The 20,444-nt window shown below is 37.2% G+C and overlaps 1 protein-coding gene across 5 annotated transcripts in view; it reads left to right on the forward strand.

Annotated features, from left to right (window-relative positions):
* Positions 1 to 20,444, forward strand: part of EMSY (EMSY transcriptional repressor, BRCA2 interacting) — a 94,545-nt gene that overhangs the window by 22,409 nt on the left and 51,692 nt on the right. For all 5 annotated transcript variants that reach the window (XM_004610833.2, XM_055121009.1, XM_055121010.1 and 2 more), the window contains 3 exons: positions 1,925 to 2,184; positions 12,575 to 12,851; positions 18,036 to 18,287. In XM_004610833.2, the coding sequence (XP_004610890.1) occupies positions 1,925 to 2,184; positions 12,575 to 12,851; positions 18,036 to 18,287 (789 nt within the window). The remainder of the gene's footprint in view (positions 1 to 1,924; positions 2,185 to 12,574; positions 12,852 to 18,035; positions 18,288 to 20,444) is intronic.

The following is a 20,444-nucleotide window of genomic DNA, read 5'->3' on the forward strand; positions in this document are numbered from 1 at the left end:
TAGTGGTTAGCTTTTGAAGGTTCTAAAGAAATCCTTTCTTTACATGTGATTAGGTATATATTGCTTTTTAATCAGTTCTGGGATTTGAAAAATTACTTCTTTTTTGTCCCCTGGGAAATTTGCCTTGAACAGTACTATCCTTCAAATATTCACTTATTTTGTCATGTATTTGAAATGTGAACAGAAATGGAAGGAATTGTGCTTATGTTGATTTATTCATTGCTTATTCTACTAATTGTTATCCTAGGAATGTTTTCTTAAACATTTTACACAGTATATCCTCTGTTAGATTCAGTGAAGCTTTCTTAGTAGTTCATCTTTTGTATATCTAGTTGACTAACTTTTTGAAGTTTATTTGCAGTTCTTAACCTCTTATTCTTCACTGTGAAATCTACTCTTGTTGTCTAGTTCAGTTTCTGTTTTTTTTTTTTTAGGTCTGATATGACTGTATTGCTTTGCTTTTGATATCAGCTAGGAAATATTAATATTTGATTTTTGATATTTTCCAGTATAGTTATAAACTTGTTTTCTTTGTAACCTTAGTGATGGAGTTTGTTGTTTTAGACAAGGATGATTTTCGGTCATCAGTTTTATTTAAATTAGAATCTAAAAACTGAATATGTGAGGGAGTTATATTTTATTCTCAATTCCATGAGTCATGTTGTATACTTTTTAAATGTCTGCTCGTAGAAATTTTCTGATTTGCTAAGTTTTATGCTTTTCACTTCATTTTTTAAAAAGTTGATTCAAATAGATCAGAAAATGGATACATAAAGAAAATAACTAAGACTGCAACTTAATTTCTAGCTGATTTCTAAGATTTGGCCAGGTGGTCTTTTAAAGTAACTGATAGACTTATTTATTGACTTTAAAAAAAACATTGAAAGTGAGCTTGAAGTATTACATAATGATTTGAAGTATAGGAAATTTGTTGCTTTACTCTCAGAAGTTTCACATACAACATTAGTTATGGTTATAATCATTCATTCCCCTTACTTTATACATGAAATGCTTGGTACCAGAGGACAAACACAGTAAGATGACATAGTAGTTATTGCCCTTGGGAAACAGCCTTAATAAGGGGAGACTATTGTCATGGGGTAAGTGATACTGAAGAGAATGAACTCTGTTTAATTAGCTCAGAAGTGTGGATTATCTTTGCTTAGAGGATGAAGGAAACCTTCACTGAGGAGGTAGATGTCTTTCAGGATGATAATCACAGAATGATGAAGTAGTTTTTAATGGGAGGAGGTATTCCTCAAAGAATTACAGTATGTTGGGATAGAATGTGATTGATGACTTTGGAGATTGGGAAATAGACCTGTATGGGGCATACAGATTTGGATGGAACAGTGTATTGTATTCTTGGGTGATATGGGATAATGATGTAATGCTGCCTCACATAGGGAGCTAACTACGAAAAGATGTGAGGCAGGGTATTGTCACAACTATATGTGTGATTTTTATAACTGGTTATTGGGTGGTGGGTAAAATAGAAATGGAGAGTTTAGACGTATGGACACCTTTTAAGAAGTTGTTACTGAGGGCTGGAGCAATAGCACAGTGGGTGGGGTGTTTGCCTTGTACGCGGCTGACCCGGGTTTGATTCCCAGCATCCCATATGGTCCCCCAAGCACTGCCAGGAGGAATTCCTGAGTGCAGAGCCAGGAGTATCCCCTGAGCATTGCTGGGTGTGACCCAAAGAGAAAAAAAAAAAAGTTGTTACTGAAACAGGCAAGAGGTAAGAAGGCATGACTGGTTGTTATGATTAATGAAACAAAAGGCATTAAGAGATAACTTCTGAAGATAGGATTTGGTGTAGGTCTGAGATGTACTGTGACTGATGACACAAAGATTTTTAAAATAAGGTAGCAAATGCAAGGTTAGAGTGGTATAATATAGCAATATTGTCATTGGTTTTCAGGTGTTAGCTGTTCAGATGAAGATGAAAAACCCAGAAAACGAAGGAGAACAAACTCTTCTAGTTCCTCCCCTGTTGTCTTAAAGGAAGTTCCAAAGGCTGTTGTTCCCGTCTCAAAGACGATCACTGTGCCTGTGAGTGGCAGTCCCAAGATGAGCAATATCATGCAGAGTATTGCCAACTCCTTACCACCCCACATGTCTCCTGTGAAAATAACCTTCACCAAACCATCAACACAGACAACAAACACAACAACACAGAAGGTATGTGGTAAAGGGAGTCCCTGCCTACTACTTGCTATTTTCATCTCGTTTAATCATTATGATTCAGATCTAATAAACACGTAGTGAGTGCTTACTATGTGCTTGGCATTATGCTGGGAATGTTCACATCTCTTCAACTGTACACAGGAAACTTTGGGAATAGTTAATTATTTTGCCTTTAGTAGGCGAGGCTCAGAAGCCTTGCCTTTCAAAAGAACACAGATCTACTTCTCAGACTTTTTTCCTATGATGTAATTTGGGAGAAATTGTAAATATTAAATAAATGTTAAACCTCTATTTAGATAAGTTTACTCAGTTCTTATTTTGCTATAGTGATTTTCTATTTCACAGAAGAAACGGAAGGATATGGTTAACTGAATAATTGTCTTAATTTTTTCTACTTTGTATCCTGGCATAAATTCATTCTTAAACTTTTCTTTCAGTATGTTTAAATCAACAGCATTCTGTCAATTTTATGTTATTAGAATCCTCTAACTTCCAGTACTAATCTGTGTGCTGGTGGCAATCAAGGCTTGTTGCATATCTGTGTGTTTTTAATCTCATTGTCATCGTTTTGATCTTCCAACTTCTTGATTTTATTTACTCACTTGCTGGAGCACATTTTCTAGTAGCTTCTTGGGGGGAGGGTAGGTAAAAAACTACTTTTTTAATGGGCTTATTCTATGTTTCTGTTTTCGTTTAAGTAAAATATTCTAGGTTAGAGGTCGTTGTCCCTGGAAATTTTAAGGTACTGGGTTTCTGAGTTCCAGTATTGCATTTGAGAAGCTGGGTGTCATATTCACTTCAGATACTGTTTTCTTTTTGAGAACTGTTAGTAACTCTCAGAATTCTGAAATGTCAAGGTAATTTTCCTTGGGAAATTTGAGTGGGAGTCTTGATTTTATCCGTTAAATGCATATTTAGTGACCGACCCCTTTCATTCTACTGTCATTTCTTTCAATTCTGAAAAATTTCTCAAATTATTTTTTCTGTCTTGCCTTTTGGAATCACCTATTATTCAGATTACTGACTTTGGTTTTTGAACCTTTTATTATATCCATTTTTAAAATTTGTGTTTTCTTTTTTCTATAGTGTTTATTTGTTTATTTAGGTTTTTGAGGAACACCTGTGGTGCTCAGCATTTACTACTGGCTTGGGAGACATATGGAGTGATGGGGATCAAACCTGGTTGTCCACATGCTAGGTAGTTCCCCTTCCCACTGTATTCTCTACCTGTCCACCTGTAATGTAGTATTTAAAACTCTGAATTTTGAAAATTGACTTTGTGGATTCTCACCCTAGTTTTTCCAGTTATTGTGTGAGTATGGGGAAGATAAATTCTGGACCTGGGGACTGGAACGATAATGCAGTGGGTAGGACATTTGCCTTGCACACGGCCGACCTGGATTCGATTCCCAGCATCCCATATGGTCCCCCGAGCACCACCAGGACTAATTCCTGAGTGCATGAGCCAGGCATCCCATATGGTCCCCCAAGCCAGAAATAATTCCTGAGCATCGCTGGGCATGACCCAAAATGCAAAAAAAAAAAGAAAGAAATTCTGGACATGACTTTTCTCATTTGGAAAATAGAGAAAGCATATCTGTTTTACTCTAAATATAAATAAGACAATAAAACTGTTAGAATAAAGCCTAGCACATAGTAAATGTAAAAATAATTTTTCTTTATTCTATAGCTTTATTTTTCTCTACTACTATAGAATTTATTAATTTTGATCTTAAGTTTTTAGACATTTTCTTATTTCTACTTTCTTATTCTCTAAAGTTTTCCTTAAAAATAGCACCGTGCTTTTTTTTTTAAAATAAAATTATGTTCTCCTGATATTTATTATTTATTTTTAGATGGTTTCTTTTGTTCCTGTGAATTCTTTGGAAGCTCTTTGTTTTTGTCTCCTTCACTTTGGTGTTTCCTTAAATGCCTTCTGTCTGCTTATGTTTGAAAATGGCCACTAAAAGGCTGACAGAAAGCTCTCCGTGTGCATTGGGTCATACTGACTGGCTACTTACTGTGGTTGACCTGGCTGTATTGTTTGGTTGAGATACACACACTACCCATCCTCCTCTATTTTTACCGATTGTCACATGCAGTAGAACTCAGAGAAGACTCTTATCTTTCGCCTAGGAACTTATTTTTCCAGTACTTAAGAAATAAGTTGAGGGAGAGGACTGGATAGTCTCACCATTCAGTTTACCGACTTTCCTTAATCTCTCTTTTCAGAGTAGCACTCAGAATTCTCAATCTGATGTCATCAGATTCCCTTCGATTCAGTCTCTCTCTCTGGTCAGAGATTAAATTTGAAGTCGTCCTTCATTGGGGAAGGATAATGAGAGTCTAAATATTTCTTAAATGGTTTTTCTTTCTCTTGTCCTCTTGACTCTCACTTCACAAGTATTTGGTTGAATTATTTGAATTACTTTTCCCTGGATTTTCTCTTTCTGGGGCTCTCTGATGATTGTGTTTTCTGTTGTTCTTTTTGCCATCCGTGGTTTTACTCTCTTGACTGTGCTGGTAGATTACTACTGTCTGTTTTCCAGTTTCCTAAAACTTTAATTTATGTTCTTATTTTGAACTTAAGAATTTTTATACCTCTTTCCCTTTAAAGTAGCCCCCACCCCATACAAATTTGGATTTGGGGGCAGGAGTAGAGGTAAATTCTTGTATTAAATATCCTTTTTTAACATTAAGTCTTCAGGCCCACAATTTTTTTTTTTTGTCTTGGGGGCTGTTAACCATTGGTTCTTGGGGGCTTCTGGCTTAGTGCTCAGGGATTGAGCCCTGGGCTTCTGTAGGCAAAATATGTGCTCCAGCATACCATGATAATTTTTATTTAAAGAACTTTTATATACTCCTTGAGTTTCTTGGATACTTTTATTTAAAAAAACTCCTTGGGTTTCTTGGAAAGGTCTTACTGCATAATAAATTAAAAGCTATTGTTTTCTTTATTATCAAATGATAATAGCTGATGCAAGACTATTTTGTAAATCTGTTTTCATTCTTGGGGGGGCCATTATGGTATAATGTTACAATCAAGAACAGTTTTGTTTTGTTTTTTCTCAATGAGGCCTCTAATTCTTCAGAGTGTAGTGGAGATAGATTTGTTTTTCTCTCTACCCATCTGTGGGATAGTAGTTTTGCCAACCATTTTTCCCCCTTTGTTTTGTTTTGGGGTCATATCTGCTGTATTCAGGATTTACTCTTGATTTTGTGCATAGTTATCAATCCTGGTGGTGTTCCAGGAACTGTATATATTGCCCAGGATTTGAACTGGGTTTGGCGGTTTGCAAAGCAAGCATCTTAAATCTTGTACCATCTCTCTAGCCCAGTAATGCCAATCTTAAAAGGTTATTGTGAGGGTTAAACGAGATTGAATATTTTCAAATAAGGTCTGGAAGCAAAATAATAATAATAATAGGGGCCGGAGCGATAGCACAGTGGGTAGGGCGTTTGCCTTGCACGTGGCCGACCCAGGTTTGATCCCCGGCATCCCATATGGTTCCCCAAGCACCGCCAGGAATAGTTCCTGAGTGCAGAGCCAGGAGTAACCCCTGAGCATCACTGGGTGTGACCCCCCCCCCAAAAAAAAGCAAAAAAAAAAATAGCTGCCTTATCTGTGTTGCAAACCTTATGCCCAAAAAGAAAGAGAAAGAAGAAAAGTGTCTGCTGTAGAGGCAGGCTGGGGTGGGGCAGGGGTTGGGGGGTGGCGCGAGGGAAACTGGGGACATTGGTGGTGGGAAATCTATACTGGTAGTGGGATGGTTGTTGGAACATTGTGTGACTGAAGCCCAGTCATGAACAACTTTGTAACTGTGTATCTCATGATGATTCAGTTAAAAAATATATATGTATATGCATATATATGTATATTTAAAAAATAGCTCCTTCATTTACATTGGGAAAGCAGTGCTTTATTAATTTGTTACTGAAAGTGAGCTTTTTCAAATAAATGAATTGAGCATATAATTGTAGCTCACCCTTTGGATGCCTTTTTAAATGTTTAATTGAACATAGTTTTGGCATTTATTTATTGGTTTTGGGGCCACATCTGGTGTTGCTCAGGGATCACTCCTAGCAGTCTCAGGGAACCAGTGTGGTACCTGGGATCAACCTTGGATCAGCTGTGTGTAAGGCAAGCGCCTGAGCCACTGTACCTTGGCCACAGGTTTTTGCAACTGTATTTGGTGACTTCAAGATAATCTTTCTAAATAATACTTAATTTTTGGGGGGACTGGGTGCATACCCAGCTTTGCTCATGGCTTACTCCTGGATCTGTGCTCTGAGGTTATTCCTATTGATCGTTGAGGTATCATATGAGGTGCCAGGGATTGAACTTGTATAAGACGTGACAGACAAGCACCTTATCTGTAGTATTATCTCTCTGGATCCTCTGAATAATATATTTTGCTGAAAGGAGAGGTTGGGTTGATGATGTTCGAGGTCTGCTTCAGAGTTGCTTGGTGATGTTCGTGGAACCATGTGGTGCCATGGGTTGAATCTGGGGCTCTCATATGCAAAGAAGGTGCTTAGTCCTTTGAGCTATCTCCTTAGCCCTTGAATAATACTTTTCATACATCATAAGATATGTTTAACATATATTTCATGCCAGAGAGATAGTACACTAGGTAAGATGCTTACATTGCCTGTGGATACTCAGGTTTGATCCCTTGCATCAACATACGGTTCCCAGAGCACGAGCAGGAATAATCTCTGAGATCAGAGCCAGGATTAAGTCCTGAGCACCATTAGTTATGGCCACCAAACTGGAAACAAAACAAAACAACTCAAACCAACCGAACCAGAAAACAACAACAAAACAAAAAACCCTTATATTTTTGCATAACATAGTTTGATTTTTTTGGCTAGTCATTTAATAGATACTATCTACATGCTGTGCTCTCTTAAGTTCTGTAAGTCTGCTTATTGTAATTTTTTTTTTTCTTGGCGGGGAGGGGTGGGGTACAGCTGTGCTCATGGCTTACTCTTGGCTCTGCACTCAGGGATCACTCCTGGTGGGGCACTGGGTTCCATATGTGGTTCCCGGCAAGGCCTTCCTTATCTGCTCTATTGTCTTGGCCCTTCTTGTATTTTTTACCTGCTTTCCCTGCCAGATCTTACTTTATTAGTAACTTTTTCTCTTTTCCTTACTTCTCATCAACTCTTTTAATTTGATATTTGAGAAATAGTGTAGCAAAGTTACAGTAAAAGAGTACCCACCTCTCATTCATCTCCTGTTTTCTTTATTTATTTTTCTTATAATTCAGATTAATACCACATTGCATATTTCTTTCTTCTTTCTCCCCTATACTGTCAACTTGCTAAGAGCAGAAATTTTGTCATTTTCATCTTTGTATTCCCTAGTGTTAAGAACAGTGGTTGGAATATAGTAAGGTGCTATTTAATATTTGTTAAATGAATCAATTGATAAGTTATTTGGTTCCAGTACTGACTTGACATCTTTATAGACCTTACGTTTCCATATAAAACAGATTATAATAGAACTTATTTCCCAGAGTTAATCAGGACAACCAGAAGAGGTGATTTATGGAAAGTGATTTATTTCATGCGTATGATAAGTGCTCAAGAAATGTCACCTAACATTATCCACTTTCCAAAATTCCTTACTAGATTTATATAAAAATTCCTGGGGCCAGAGAGTGAGTATAGAAGGCATGTGGCTGACCCTGATTTAATCCCCAGCATCACATATGGCCCTCTGAATACTGCTGGGTGTGGCCCGAAAACGAAAAAAGGGGGAAAAAAAAATGAACTGAAGTTGGTGACCTTGTTTTCATTGACTTTATCATATTTTTGCTTTCTTTTTCTGCTTCACTTGCAGATAGATGGTTGAGGTTGTAATGTTTGTCATTCTCGGTATGAGACTATATCTTTATTTTCATAGTCATGTATGAACCATTTATCTTGAGATTGTAAGCTCAGAGCTTTAAATTTGTTCTACTGTGTTTTAAAAAGCAGAAAGCAAAATTCACTTACAATTAGAATAAAACTCATTTATTTCACAAATTTTATTATCTACGTTGTTCTACATGTAAAATATACTAATCTTTTACTTGGTGTGTACTCGGCTTTATTGTTTCTTGGACCAGCTGAGTATGGGTAGGACCAGTAGATAATTCTGTGGGATTTTTGTTTGCTTTTCATTTTCCACGTGCTGGGTAATTGAATTTTTCAGAAGATATCTGTAAGGCTGTTGCATTCAAGTAGGGTTTCTCTAAATTCTTTGTAAGTCAATTTAATAGTAACTATTTGAGGTAAAGTGATGTTTACATTAAGTGTGATTATTTATTAATTAGTGCAGTTGATTCAAATTCAAGTAGGTCATATATTTTCAGGGTAGACAAATTTCCACCTGTGTTAATGTGGTGCCTTCATTTTACGTATAACATTGGTACAGCACTTATATAAACAAAGCAACAGAATATAGCTTTATGCTTTCATGTGCTTGATTGATATTTTTCATTTTATCCTTAGGGTGCAAGTCCCAGCACTCTTAAGGCGTTTTTGTGAGTGCTAGAAGGTCAGTAATTTGAATTATGGCCTGAATAAACACTGTTTGGTTCACTTGGTTTAAAAATCCCTTTATTTGCCCTGTTGTAATACGTTTCTTTAAAGTACAAGTAAATTTTCTTCAAGGTGGATCTCTGATAATGGATAATCTTTTCAAATGAAAAGTCAAACTGGTAGACTGAAATTTCAAAAATATATCATTTGTATCTTAAACCTAAGACATGCTTTCAAATACACTATCTTTATTTCGCTGAAATTTTGTTGTCTGAATGTTAGACACCAATATGCACGCTTAGTACTGAAATGGCAAATACTCAACACATATTTTACCTTCTATAACCCATGACAGACACGGTTTATTAAGTGTGGCATATTTTCCTACCAAGCCTTAGTGAGTCCTCATCTGCACTGCAGACTCCTTGTAAATACTGTGCTCCAGAAAGCTACTACTGTTAGTTTGGAATTGGCACATGAGAAACCTAATCACCAATCTAATTGTTTTGGCTATGGTAATAGCTATGAGTTCCTTGAAATCTCAGAAATCTCAGAATTTGGAAAAAATGATGATTTTTTTTAATAAGATGAACTAAAATAGTGCACTACAATGTATTTATAGGCTGGTTTCATTATAAAGGCTTTACTGATAGCCTTTAAACATTTATTAAGCGGTAATAATCAGCTACTAATCGGTACCATTTGTTGACCAATGTATATTGATCACCTGCTATGTGCCTAGCACTGTTAGATGCTTCACATCATTATCTCATTTAATTCTTTTAATGGTTTACAAGGTAGATATTATTATCCCCATTTTATAGGTAAAAATAAATCCCGCATAGGGATTTTAGTTTGTTCTGGGGCCTGCCATTAGTCAATGGCAGAAACAGGATCTAAGCACTCTTTCATTTGCCTTCAATTGATTTACTAGGTGTATATGATGGTTGGGTTTTCTTTTTCTTCCCTCCCTCCCTCCCTTTTTTCCTCCCTCCCTCCCTCCCTCCCTCCCTCCCTCCCTCCTTCTTTCTTTCTTTCTTTCTTTCTTTCTTTCTTTCTTTCTTTCTTTCTTTCTTTCTTTCTTTCTTTCTTTCTTTCTTTCTTTCTTTCTTTTTCTTTCTCTCTCTTTCTTTCTTTCTCTCTCTTTCTTTCTTTCTTTCTTTCTTTCTTTCTTTCTTTCTCTCTTTTTCTCTCTCTCTCTTTCTTTCTCTCTTTCTCTCTTTTTCTCTCTCTTTCTCTCTTTCTTTGTCGATGCCATATAGATATTTCCTTTATCATAACTAGAAATCTTCTGGTCAAGTCTCTCTATGCATTTGCTGGTCAAGGCTTGTGTCTCCCTCTTGACTCCTCAAATAATTAAACTCCTTAAAATCATGGACATGGTCTTATAGTTTATAATTTTTTATAACACTGAAAATTTATGATAGCAGTTATATTATCAAAACTTCTTTGAGACATAGGTACCGAATACAGTGATATTCAATAAATTTTGACTAGCTTATTTAACTTCAGGGCTTTAGGTTTGATGCAAAAGTAGAAAAACAATTTCTTCCTTAAATTTAGATTTTTTTCTGAATATTTCCTGTTCTACGTAGGTATAGGTGATTTTGTTGAAAAAGGGGGAAAAATACTCATCTCGAGCTATACTCACCCCAGTTCAAAATTACATCAGATTTAGAAATGAATTTTGTGTTTTCAGCTATAAAATGGGGATAATAGTATTTGTAGTATAGGACTGTTCAGAGAATCAAATCAATGCACATTCACTTTAGCATATGCTTCTGTTCTTATCTCCATTATAGTCCCATTATTTCTGAGTCCTATTATTTCTCAAAATAAAAAAGTCCTATTTTTTCTCAAAATAACTTGCATCTGATCTCTTCTCTTATTCCCCTACTGACACTGTAGTCCTGGGCAGCCTTATCATTTCTTACCTGGTTTACAGCAATAGTTTGTTTACTGCTCTCACTCTTTATAGTCATGCCTCTTACCCCACAAAGAAGCTAGAATGATCTTTTAAAATGTAAGCCAAATTTTGTTCTTTCTTTAATTAAATTCTCACATGACTTTCTCTTTAAATATAGAATCTAAATTTTCTACTTTCGCTTACAGATTGGATTTGGCTTTGCTTTCTTTTATAATCCCCACCCCCCACCCTCTAGCTCTCTCTTGGCTATACTGGCTCTCATATAAAAAATATATCCTACCTTTGCTTCATCCTGGTCTCTTCTGTCTTTGAACTTTTTTGTCCTTAATTTTCAATTTTCTAGCCATACTGGCTAACATTAAGGCTTCATTTACTGTTTGGGGAGGGGGACTCCCCCCAACCGCCCCGTTCTTTATATCAACCTCTGAACAAATCCTTGTGGCTTTACCTTTGAATAAATTTAGTTCATTCACTTTTTACTACCTACTGAATTTTTTTTGGTCACTAGTGTCTCTGCTTGGTTTGCTGTGAGAGCTCTTCCTGTTTTACTTTCTGTGCCCTGTTATACTTTTCACCTACTTGATAAAGTAGTGCTTTTTAAAAAATATTTTATTTAGGTTTCAGATTTATAGAAGAATGTTAGATTTACGAAACAATTCATAGTATTGCAGAGTTAATGAAATACTCTATTGAATTCCCCTTTAGTGACATTTTAACATTATTATTGACATTATTATTACACATTTAAAAAAATATGAGTCAACTAGTGAAACAGTACTAATAACTGAAGTTCATGATATACTCTGACTTCTTCAGATTTTACCTATTGTCTTTTCTACTCTAGGAGACCAGTTTATATTATTTGTCATGTCTGCTTATGCTCCCTTGACCATGAAAATTTCTCAAACTTTATTTGTATTTGAAGACCTAGTCAGTCCTGAGGAGAACTAACTAGTCATGTGTTTTGTAGGATGTCCCACTATTGGAATTTGTCTGATGTTTTTCTCTTGGTTAAACTTGAGTTTTGAATTTCTAGAGGAATAGAGATGAAGCTATGTGATAAATGGCATAGAAAGTGCCTATTTCATCGTATTCCATCAAGGGTGGTATATTCTGTCAATATCATCTTATGTCTTCTAATCCTCCATTGCTTTGCTGAATCTGTCTTTTACAGCTGTTATAGTTGTAATCATGCTTGTTAGATCTTAGAAGTTCCTTGAATATACCAGGCTTGTTTCTACTTCAGAAGTAGACGCTTTTTTGTATTTGTTGCTCTTTGTGCCACTGGATGCTCTTGCTCTAGGTAGCAACACCGTTCACACATCTACTTCTAGTTCCTGTTCAAATTGTGTCTTGTCAGAGAGCTTCATTGAGTAACATATAAAAAAGTCATTTAGTTTTCTCATTAATCTTTATTTCCTTCCTTGCTTTATTGTCTCTTCCATTTATCTTCACATGGTTTATTTATTTTTTATTTGTTTATTGTTTCTCTTTTCTAATAGAAGATGACTCCTTGAAAATATGAACTTTGCTTTGTTCATAGATCCCCAGCATCTAAAACCATGCCTGGCACATAGTAGATGCTCAACAAATATTTACAAATGATTAATTATCCATATTACTTTCTAGAAAAATTGTGCCATGTTATACTCCCTAGGCAGTATATTGAAATGTTTATTATTTCACTATACCTTGTTCAGTGTTGAATAATATCTTTAAAGGCAGTTGATTGGAAAATAACTGCTTTCACATTCATTTTGATGATGAGTTAAAAAAAAGTTTACATATATTTTTAGTTATGTATTCCTCTTTGCAAATTGTTTTTTTATGTTTTATGAGCTAATTTTGAATGGTCTATGGAGTTGTTAGTCTTGAAATATCCCTGATGAGTAGTTACATGTAAATAACGTATTTTTTCTTCCCTAGGTTATTATAGTGACCACATCACCAAGCTCAACCTTCGTGCCCAACATTCTCTCCAAATCCCATAACTATGCAGCAGTTACTAAGCTTGTACCAACATCAGTCATTGCTTCCACAACCCAGAAGCCACCAGTGGTTATAACTGCTTCACAGTCCTCTTTGGTCAGTAGTTGCAGCAGTGGCAGCAGCAGTTCTACACCATCACCTATTCCCAATACAGTTGCAGTCACAGCTGTCGTATCTTCCACACCATCCGTGGTCATGTCAACAGTAGCACAAGGTGAGTGGTGCAGTGATTCAGGTAATTCTGTTCCTATGGTGAGTGGGAATTTTAAAGGAAACTTCTGTCTGTTTTTTTTCACCTTGTGTCCACAGTTAGATGGTCTCCATAGTTAGATCAGTACCACTCTCCCTCCTCCAGTTTGAGAAGGACACTGGTAGTTGGATTGCTCCTTTTGTTTTAATAAGCTTATTCCAGAGTTTCTTTTCAGTTGCATAGGCCTAATCATAAGCAATTACCAGTTACCAAATGTGGGCTAAATATTCTTAAAAGAAATTTAAAATAAGATAACACAGATTTTAGCATGGTTTAATTTACTAATGAAGAGTTTAAAACTTTTTTTTTTTCCTTTTTGGGTCACACCCGGCAATGCTCAGGGGTTACTCCTGGCTCTGCATTCAGGGATTACTCCTGGCGGTGCTCAAGGGACCATATGGTATGCCAGGGATCGACCCCAGGTCGACCTCATGCAAGGCAAACACCCTACCCGCTGTGCTATCGCTCAACCCTCCCCCCCACTATAAGTTCTTAATGTAAGAAACATTAAAACTTATCAGAGTAAGCTGCCTAATGATAAGAAGTAGAGGAGGGAGAATGATTTCAAGGACTTGCCATCTGCCCTTTTTACATTTTCTGTAAGTTTTTCTGTAGGGTTGAATGATGAGAGATAGAGAAGTCGAACTGATAGACAACTGCTACTTAATAACAGAGGGAAAGAAATATGGAAACTTTAGTTCTTGTTATTTTATATCAGTTTAGTGCTTATCCATGTCCTTGTTCCTTATATTAGTGGCAAATAGAACATGATCAAAAGTACTTCCTTTACAGTATAGTTAAATCTTAAGATAGGAATAGGGGTGCTAGAAATGTGGCTCAGTGGCAGAGCACTTGCCTTGCATGTGTGAGCTTCTGACTTCTATTTCTGACAGCGTGTATACGTGCACATACATATAATACAGGGAACAGAGGAAAAGATTTGTTGTATTGAATACGTACCCATGTTTGTAGTATGTGTTGTACAATATACTCAGTATTAGTTTGCATTGAATTTGGCTTGAATATTATGTAGCATAAATTGATTGGAGCTTTGAAATATTCTGATTCTGGGTCCAGAGATACAATATGAGGGTTTGTATGTGTCTGATCCCCGGTTTGCTCCCTCAAGGACCACCCAGAGTGATAACCTGAGCAAGCTACCCGCAGCGTATTCGATATACCAAAAACAGTAATAACAAGTCTCTCAATGGAGATATTACTGGTGCCCGCTCGAGCAAATTGATGAACAGTGCTACAGTGCATTTTTGGACCACACCCAGCATGCTTGGGGTCTACTCCCATGGATGCTTGGGGGTAGGGGGTGGGACCATGTGGTATTTGGGATCAAAATGGGGTTAGTGTCTTCATGCTGATCGGAGCATTTTTATTTATTTAAAAACTTCAATTGGGCATGTAGCCCAGTGAAAGAACCCTTGCTTTGCTGAGACCCTGGGTTAAGTCCTGGCACCATCCAAAAATTGTATGTGGAGATAGTACTAGGTGTGAAGGCACATGTCTTTTATGCTGCTGACCAGAGGCTGATACCCAGCACTGCATGGTCGCTCAAGCATCATTGGGTGTAGCTCTTGGGCTTTTTTTTCCCTGAGCACTGTGCCCAGCATGATGGGGTTTCTGGAGGCATCAGCATAATAGGATTTATGTAGGTAATGCGAGGCACTGTAGGGCCCAAGCAATACATCATCCTCTGGCATGTCTGCCTGATTGGTCGATAATCACTGGGCTTCCTGAGTATCATTTGGGAGGATTATGCATCCCTCCACCCTGAGCCACCAGTTTTAAAAAATTATTCATGTCAGTGTTGTATAAATTTCAGAAATACATCTTCATATTCACCACCAAAATTCTACTTTCCATAATCTGGTTGAATGCCTCTTCTTTTTTTTCCCCCATCAATCCCTTTCTCTCCTTTAAGAGAGTATCATATTTCAAAGTTTTTCCTTCCTTCCTTCCTTCCTTCCTTCCTTCCTTCCTTCCTTCCTTCCTTCCTTCCTTCCTTCCTTCCTTCCTTCCTTCCTTCTTCCCTCCCTTCTTTCTCTTTCTCCCTTTCTCCCTTTCTTTCTTTCTTTCTTTCTTTCTTTCTTTCTTTCTTTCTTTCTTTCTTTCTTTCTTTCTTTCTTTCTTTCTCTTTCCTTCTTTCTTCATTTCTTTCTCTTTTCCATCTTTTTCTTTCTCTCTTTCTCTTTTCTGTTAATTTGATTGTTTTGTTTATTTATATTCCACAGATGAAAGAAATATATGCTAATTGTCATTCTCTCCATGACTTTTGCTTAGTATAGTGTAACTTCTATTTTGTATCCCACTTATTTCTCAGATAAGGCCTCTTGTCATATTTTCCTTTTGCTGATAGAAATTTTTCTTTTTATCTTTTGTGGATCCATGAATTATGGACTACTCTGTCAGTCCTCTTTATTTTCCAGCATCAAGCCACTTCAACTTGTTGAAGTGTTAAGTTACCTGTTGTTTCTAATTAATTTGTACAGCCTAAGATTCCTCTTTTCTACACTATTTCTTAAGGCTGGTCCTGGATGGAGTGCCTCTTCTCCAGTCCCCTAATGAAATCCTCCAACCATTCCAGTTCAAGTGTGGTTCTCATTTAGCATCCAAAATTTAAAAAACTAAAATTATTAATGGATTAAATAATTTTATTTGTGTATTTGGGGGTCTTGCAGTCAGTGCATGGGAGACCAGAGTGAGGGTACTTGATCTGGTCTGGACCACTAGGGCTGTAACCCAGTGAGGGTACTTGATCTGCTGGATGGGCCACTAGGGCTGTAACCCAGTGGTGCTTCATCAGAAATTGAACATCTGCATGGCCAGGCACATTCTCCAGATATCTCTCTGAACCTAGATTAAATAATTTTAGAGAACCAACATATTCCTATACTTTACCTTAAATAAAATATTTAATTTAATTCAAACAGGACCCAGTATAGGCTCTTAAGGAATAATTTCACAAATTGGAAAGCTTAGACCCAGAGAATGTAACTTTTCAAGGTTTCTTCTCCATCTTTGAAATTCTTCAGAAATATTTTTGTAACAATGTGATTTTATTAATTAAATTATTTTCTGTAGTTTGTAATTTTCAGGGTGTTGAGTGTGGGAAGGTATCACTGTGTCACTGTATCACTGTCATCCCTTTGTTCATCGATTTACTCGAGCGGCACCAGTAACGTCTCTATTATACTCAGCCCTGAGATTTTAGCAGACTCTCCTTACTCATCTTTCCCAACAATAGGATGCTCTTTCAGGGTGAGGGGAATGAGAACCTCTTGTTACTGTTTTTAGCATATTGAATACGCCACGGGTAGCTTGCCAGGCTCTGCCTGTGCGGGCGGGATACTCTCAGTAGCTTGCCAGTCTCTCTGAGAGGTATGTATATATCTGTTACTGTATTTGGGATATGAATATGCCACAGGGAGCTTGCCAGGCTCTCCTGTGCGGGCAAGAACTCTCAGTTGCTTGCCACGTTCTCTGAGAGGGAGAACTAGCTATAAGATGATTCCGGGAGGTTGGTTTTATAGTCTCTGGATGTTGGCCGTTGGTGGGATTATACGGTGCGGGGATCATTCCCTAGGTGTGGCTGCCTAGCTACTGGAAAATGGGGGATCTGGGTGGAAGAGGCCTAGTCCCGATCTAAACAGCCTTGGAGATCTCGGCCCTGAGTCTCGCACACCTGGGTTCTCCGGCTGGCTCACCTATGCGTGAGGCTCGTCCAAATGTGTGGAGAGTGGCCCTGAGCATGGCTGTGGCTGGGTTCCAGGGTTCCTCAACTGTGGAGGCTCTGCTCAGGGAGGAGAGGGAAATGCAACCATCCCCATCTTAGGGGCCCCAGTGAACACAGCCAGGTGCGGGGGCAAGAGACTGTGTTGCTCTCTTCTGGGAGCTTGGTTTTATAGTCTCTGGATATTGGCCATTGTTGGGATTACATGGCACCGGGGGCAGTCTCTGAGTGTGACTGCCTAGCTACTGGAAAACAGGGTGGGAAGGTGTAAAATACCCTTAATATTCAATAATTTGAATAGTACTTTCAGTTGTTTTGTTTGTGGGGGTAGGGCCATACCTGACTGTGCTCAGCTTACTCCTGGCTCTGTGCTTAGGCATTAGTTCTGGAGGGTCTCATGGGATCGATCTTATGGGGTGTTGAGGATTGAACCCTGGTCAGCTACATGCAATACAAGCTGTAGCTACCCACTGTACTATTTCTTTCTTTCTTTTTTTTTTTTTTTTGGCTTTTTGAGTCACATCTGGTGATGCACAGGGGTTGTTCCTGGCTCTGCACTCAGGAATTACTCCTGGCAGTGCTCAGGGGACCATATGGGATGCTGCGATTTGAACCCGGGTTGGCCGCGTGCAAGGCAAACACCCTACCTGCTGTGCTATCGCTCCAGCCCCCCTACTGTATTATTTCTTTGGCCCTTCAGTCTCTCTTTATAATTGTAGCAGTATTTAAAAAGTTGAAATGTTAAATTATCTACTAGATTCTCTGTTAGGATTATTCATTTGTAGTTATTAATAGTTTTATTGGAGTATTAATTGAATTATATTATGTTTTCAGATGAACAATGAGAGAAGTAATCTCTTAAACTTATACATCTTTTAATTAAATTTTTCTTTGGGTTGGAGTTACTCTTAGCTCAGTGTCTGGGGTCCATCTCTAGCATTTCTCAGAGAAGCTTGTGATGCCTAGGGTAGAGCCCAAGCTGCCTGAATGCAAAGCATGTGCTCCAGCCCTTTAAGCCATCTCCCCATTCCCTTACCCATTTTTTTTAGGGGCCACATATGGCTATGCCCAGAGCTTCACATGACTGTGCTTTAGAATCAGTGCTCAGGGGCACCATAAGTGGTACCACATGTGAAGCAGTACCTTACCTACTTTACTTTGGCTTTGGGTCAATAGTATCTTTTAATTCTTCACCTAGGGAGTTGATGGGGTTTTTATTTTTGCAGTATTAGAGCAAGATGCCTCCCTTACAGGGTTTGAGAATTAGATATCAAGTATGTATTATATCTGACATTTATGAGGTATTTATAAATTAGTTTTTGTTGGTTTATAAAGTATTATTCATTGTAAAAACTAGAGTAACTGTCATTATGTCTGCTGTTTTATTTTCCCTTACTCTTTTATAGGTGTATCCACATCGGCAATCAAAATGGCATCAACCAGACTTCCATCCCCCAAAAGCTTAGTTGGTGCTCCAACTCAGATTCTTGCACAGTTTCCTAAACAGCATCAACAATCGCCGAAGCAGCAGTTACAAGTGCAGCAGCAGACGCAGCAGCAGGTGGCTCAGCCTTCTCCTGTCTCTCATCAGCAGCAGCCTCAGCAGTCTCCTTTGCCACCGGGTATCAAACCTACCATTCAAATCAAACAGGAATCAGGTAACTGGAAAATGTTTGCAAGATTTCTACCCAGTCACTGATTATGTGGACTTAATAATATATATAGATTTTCTTCTGTATACAGTTTTTTCAAACACCGGAGTTAGTGTTGTTACTGTTGTTTGTAAAAAATTATTCTGGGGCCAGAGTGATGATACAGTGGATAAAGTGCTTTCCTTGCACTCGGCCGATCTGGGTTCTATCCCGTATGGTTTCCTGAACCCGGCCAGAAGTGATTCCTGAGTGCAGAGGCAGGAGTAACTCCTGAGAACCACTGGGTAGGACCCGGAAACAATAAATAAATGAATAAACAAACAAATAAATAAATAAATAAATAAATAAATTTGTATTAAGACAACGTGATTTATAGTTATTCTTAGTTGAGTTTCAGACTTAAAGTGTTCCAACATCAATCCTCATCACCAGTATCACCAAGTCTACTAACATCCTCAGTGTTCCTCCTCCCTTTACCTACCAGCCAGCCTCTACCAGCCGGCCTCCTTGACAGACACATTTTTAAGTTTGATTGCTGTAGTTTGGATCTCCTGCTTTCAGTTTTGTTGGTTCTGTGGTATATAGTCCTGTGTTTTAATTAAAAGTATATTTTGAGATTTTTCTATTAGGAATATTTACATAGAGGGAATTGGAGTTTGTGAATAGAAAAGCAAAAAGCACAGCAGGAAGAGATTTATTTATTTATGTAACAGGAGAGATAAACCTATCAAAAATTTAGTTTCTCTAAACCTTATTTTTATTATAAGTCTTGGAATTCCTCAGTTGCCAACACTGTTCTTTTTGGTGAACTGTTACAAAATCTCAATAATAGGGTTGGATTGTTTGCAAATGCATGTTTTGGTGAAATGCTATTTATCAGTTTTCCTCTTCTGACATAATTTTTTTTTTTTGGTATCAAGATACAGAAATTCACCTAGTCAAAAACTATAATACATTATAATTACTGTATTGCATTTAAATCTCTACTTAAGTTTCAGTTAATTTTTATATAAGATGTGATGTTTAAGTTCAGGTGTATTCTTTTTGTCATATGGCTATTAAATAGCTTTAGCACCATTTGTTGAAAAGGTTGCCAATTGAATTGCTTTGGTGTTTTTGTCAAAACTCATTAGGGCATATTGTATGGGTCTTTTTTTAGGTGCTCGATTATTTCATTGAGTTGCATGTTTACCTCGGGTCAGCATCACACTATTACACTCTTGATTATAGGAACTTTATAGAAAAGCCTAGCACTGAATAGAGGGATAAACTTCTACTCTTTTCTTCTATTTCAAATTTATGTTAGCTATGTCAGTTTCATTGCTTTTATGTGTGTATGTGTGGATAATTTTGAGTACTAATATGTTTCTGGAATTTTTCTAGGAATACACTAAAACTGTAGAATAGTTTGGAGAAGAATTGACATCTTGTTAAGATTTCTAGTTCATGAATCTTTCAATTTTTGTTGATTATCTTTGTTTTATCAGTGTTTTACCATTCAGTACACAAATTCTTTATATGTTATAATGGATTTATTTATACTTAAGAATGCCATTTTCTTGAATTGAATTTAATGTGATTTTAATTTCAAGTACCCTCTGTTCACTGTTGGTATACAGAAATGATGTTGATGTTGTTCAGCTTTTACCTTGCTTATTCTAGGAATGTTTTCTAGAATTTCCTTTTGGTTTCCTTTGTCGATAGTTGTGTCATTTATAATTTTCTTAAATTTCTAAAAAAAAAACAAATGTATTTCTTCCTTTTCAATTGTTATGTTCAGTAGGAGTGGAGTTAGTCATCTTTGCCTTATTCTTCAACTTGAGAAAATAATCATTAAATGTGATGTCAGTTATCTTTTTGTTTTATTTTTAAGCCTCTCCTGATCCTCTCCTCTCCCTGTTCAGTACTTGGGGTCACTCCTGGCAGTGATCTGGGAACCTGCTATGTCAGGGATCAAACCTAAATCTCCTGCATGCAAAACATATATTCTAGCTCATTGAACTGTCAGACCCACTTAAATTTTTGTAGCTGCTTTTTTGAAATTGGCATGCCTTTAATGAAGTTGGGCTGTATTATTGCTCCTTCCTCTTTTTTGTTTATATTCATTTAATCTATTAATTTCTTTGTTTGTTGTAATTTTTTTTTATCTTTATTGTTTCCTTT

The sequence above is a fragment of the Sorex araneus genome, chromosome X, assembly GCF_027595985.1.
Source record: "Sorex araneus isolate mSorAra2 chromosome X, mSorAra2.pri, whole genome shotgun sequence".
Taxonomy (NCBI): domain Eukaryota; kingdom Metazoa; phylum Chordata; class Mammalia; order Eulipotyphla; family Soricidae; genus Sorex; species Sorex araneus.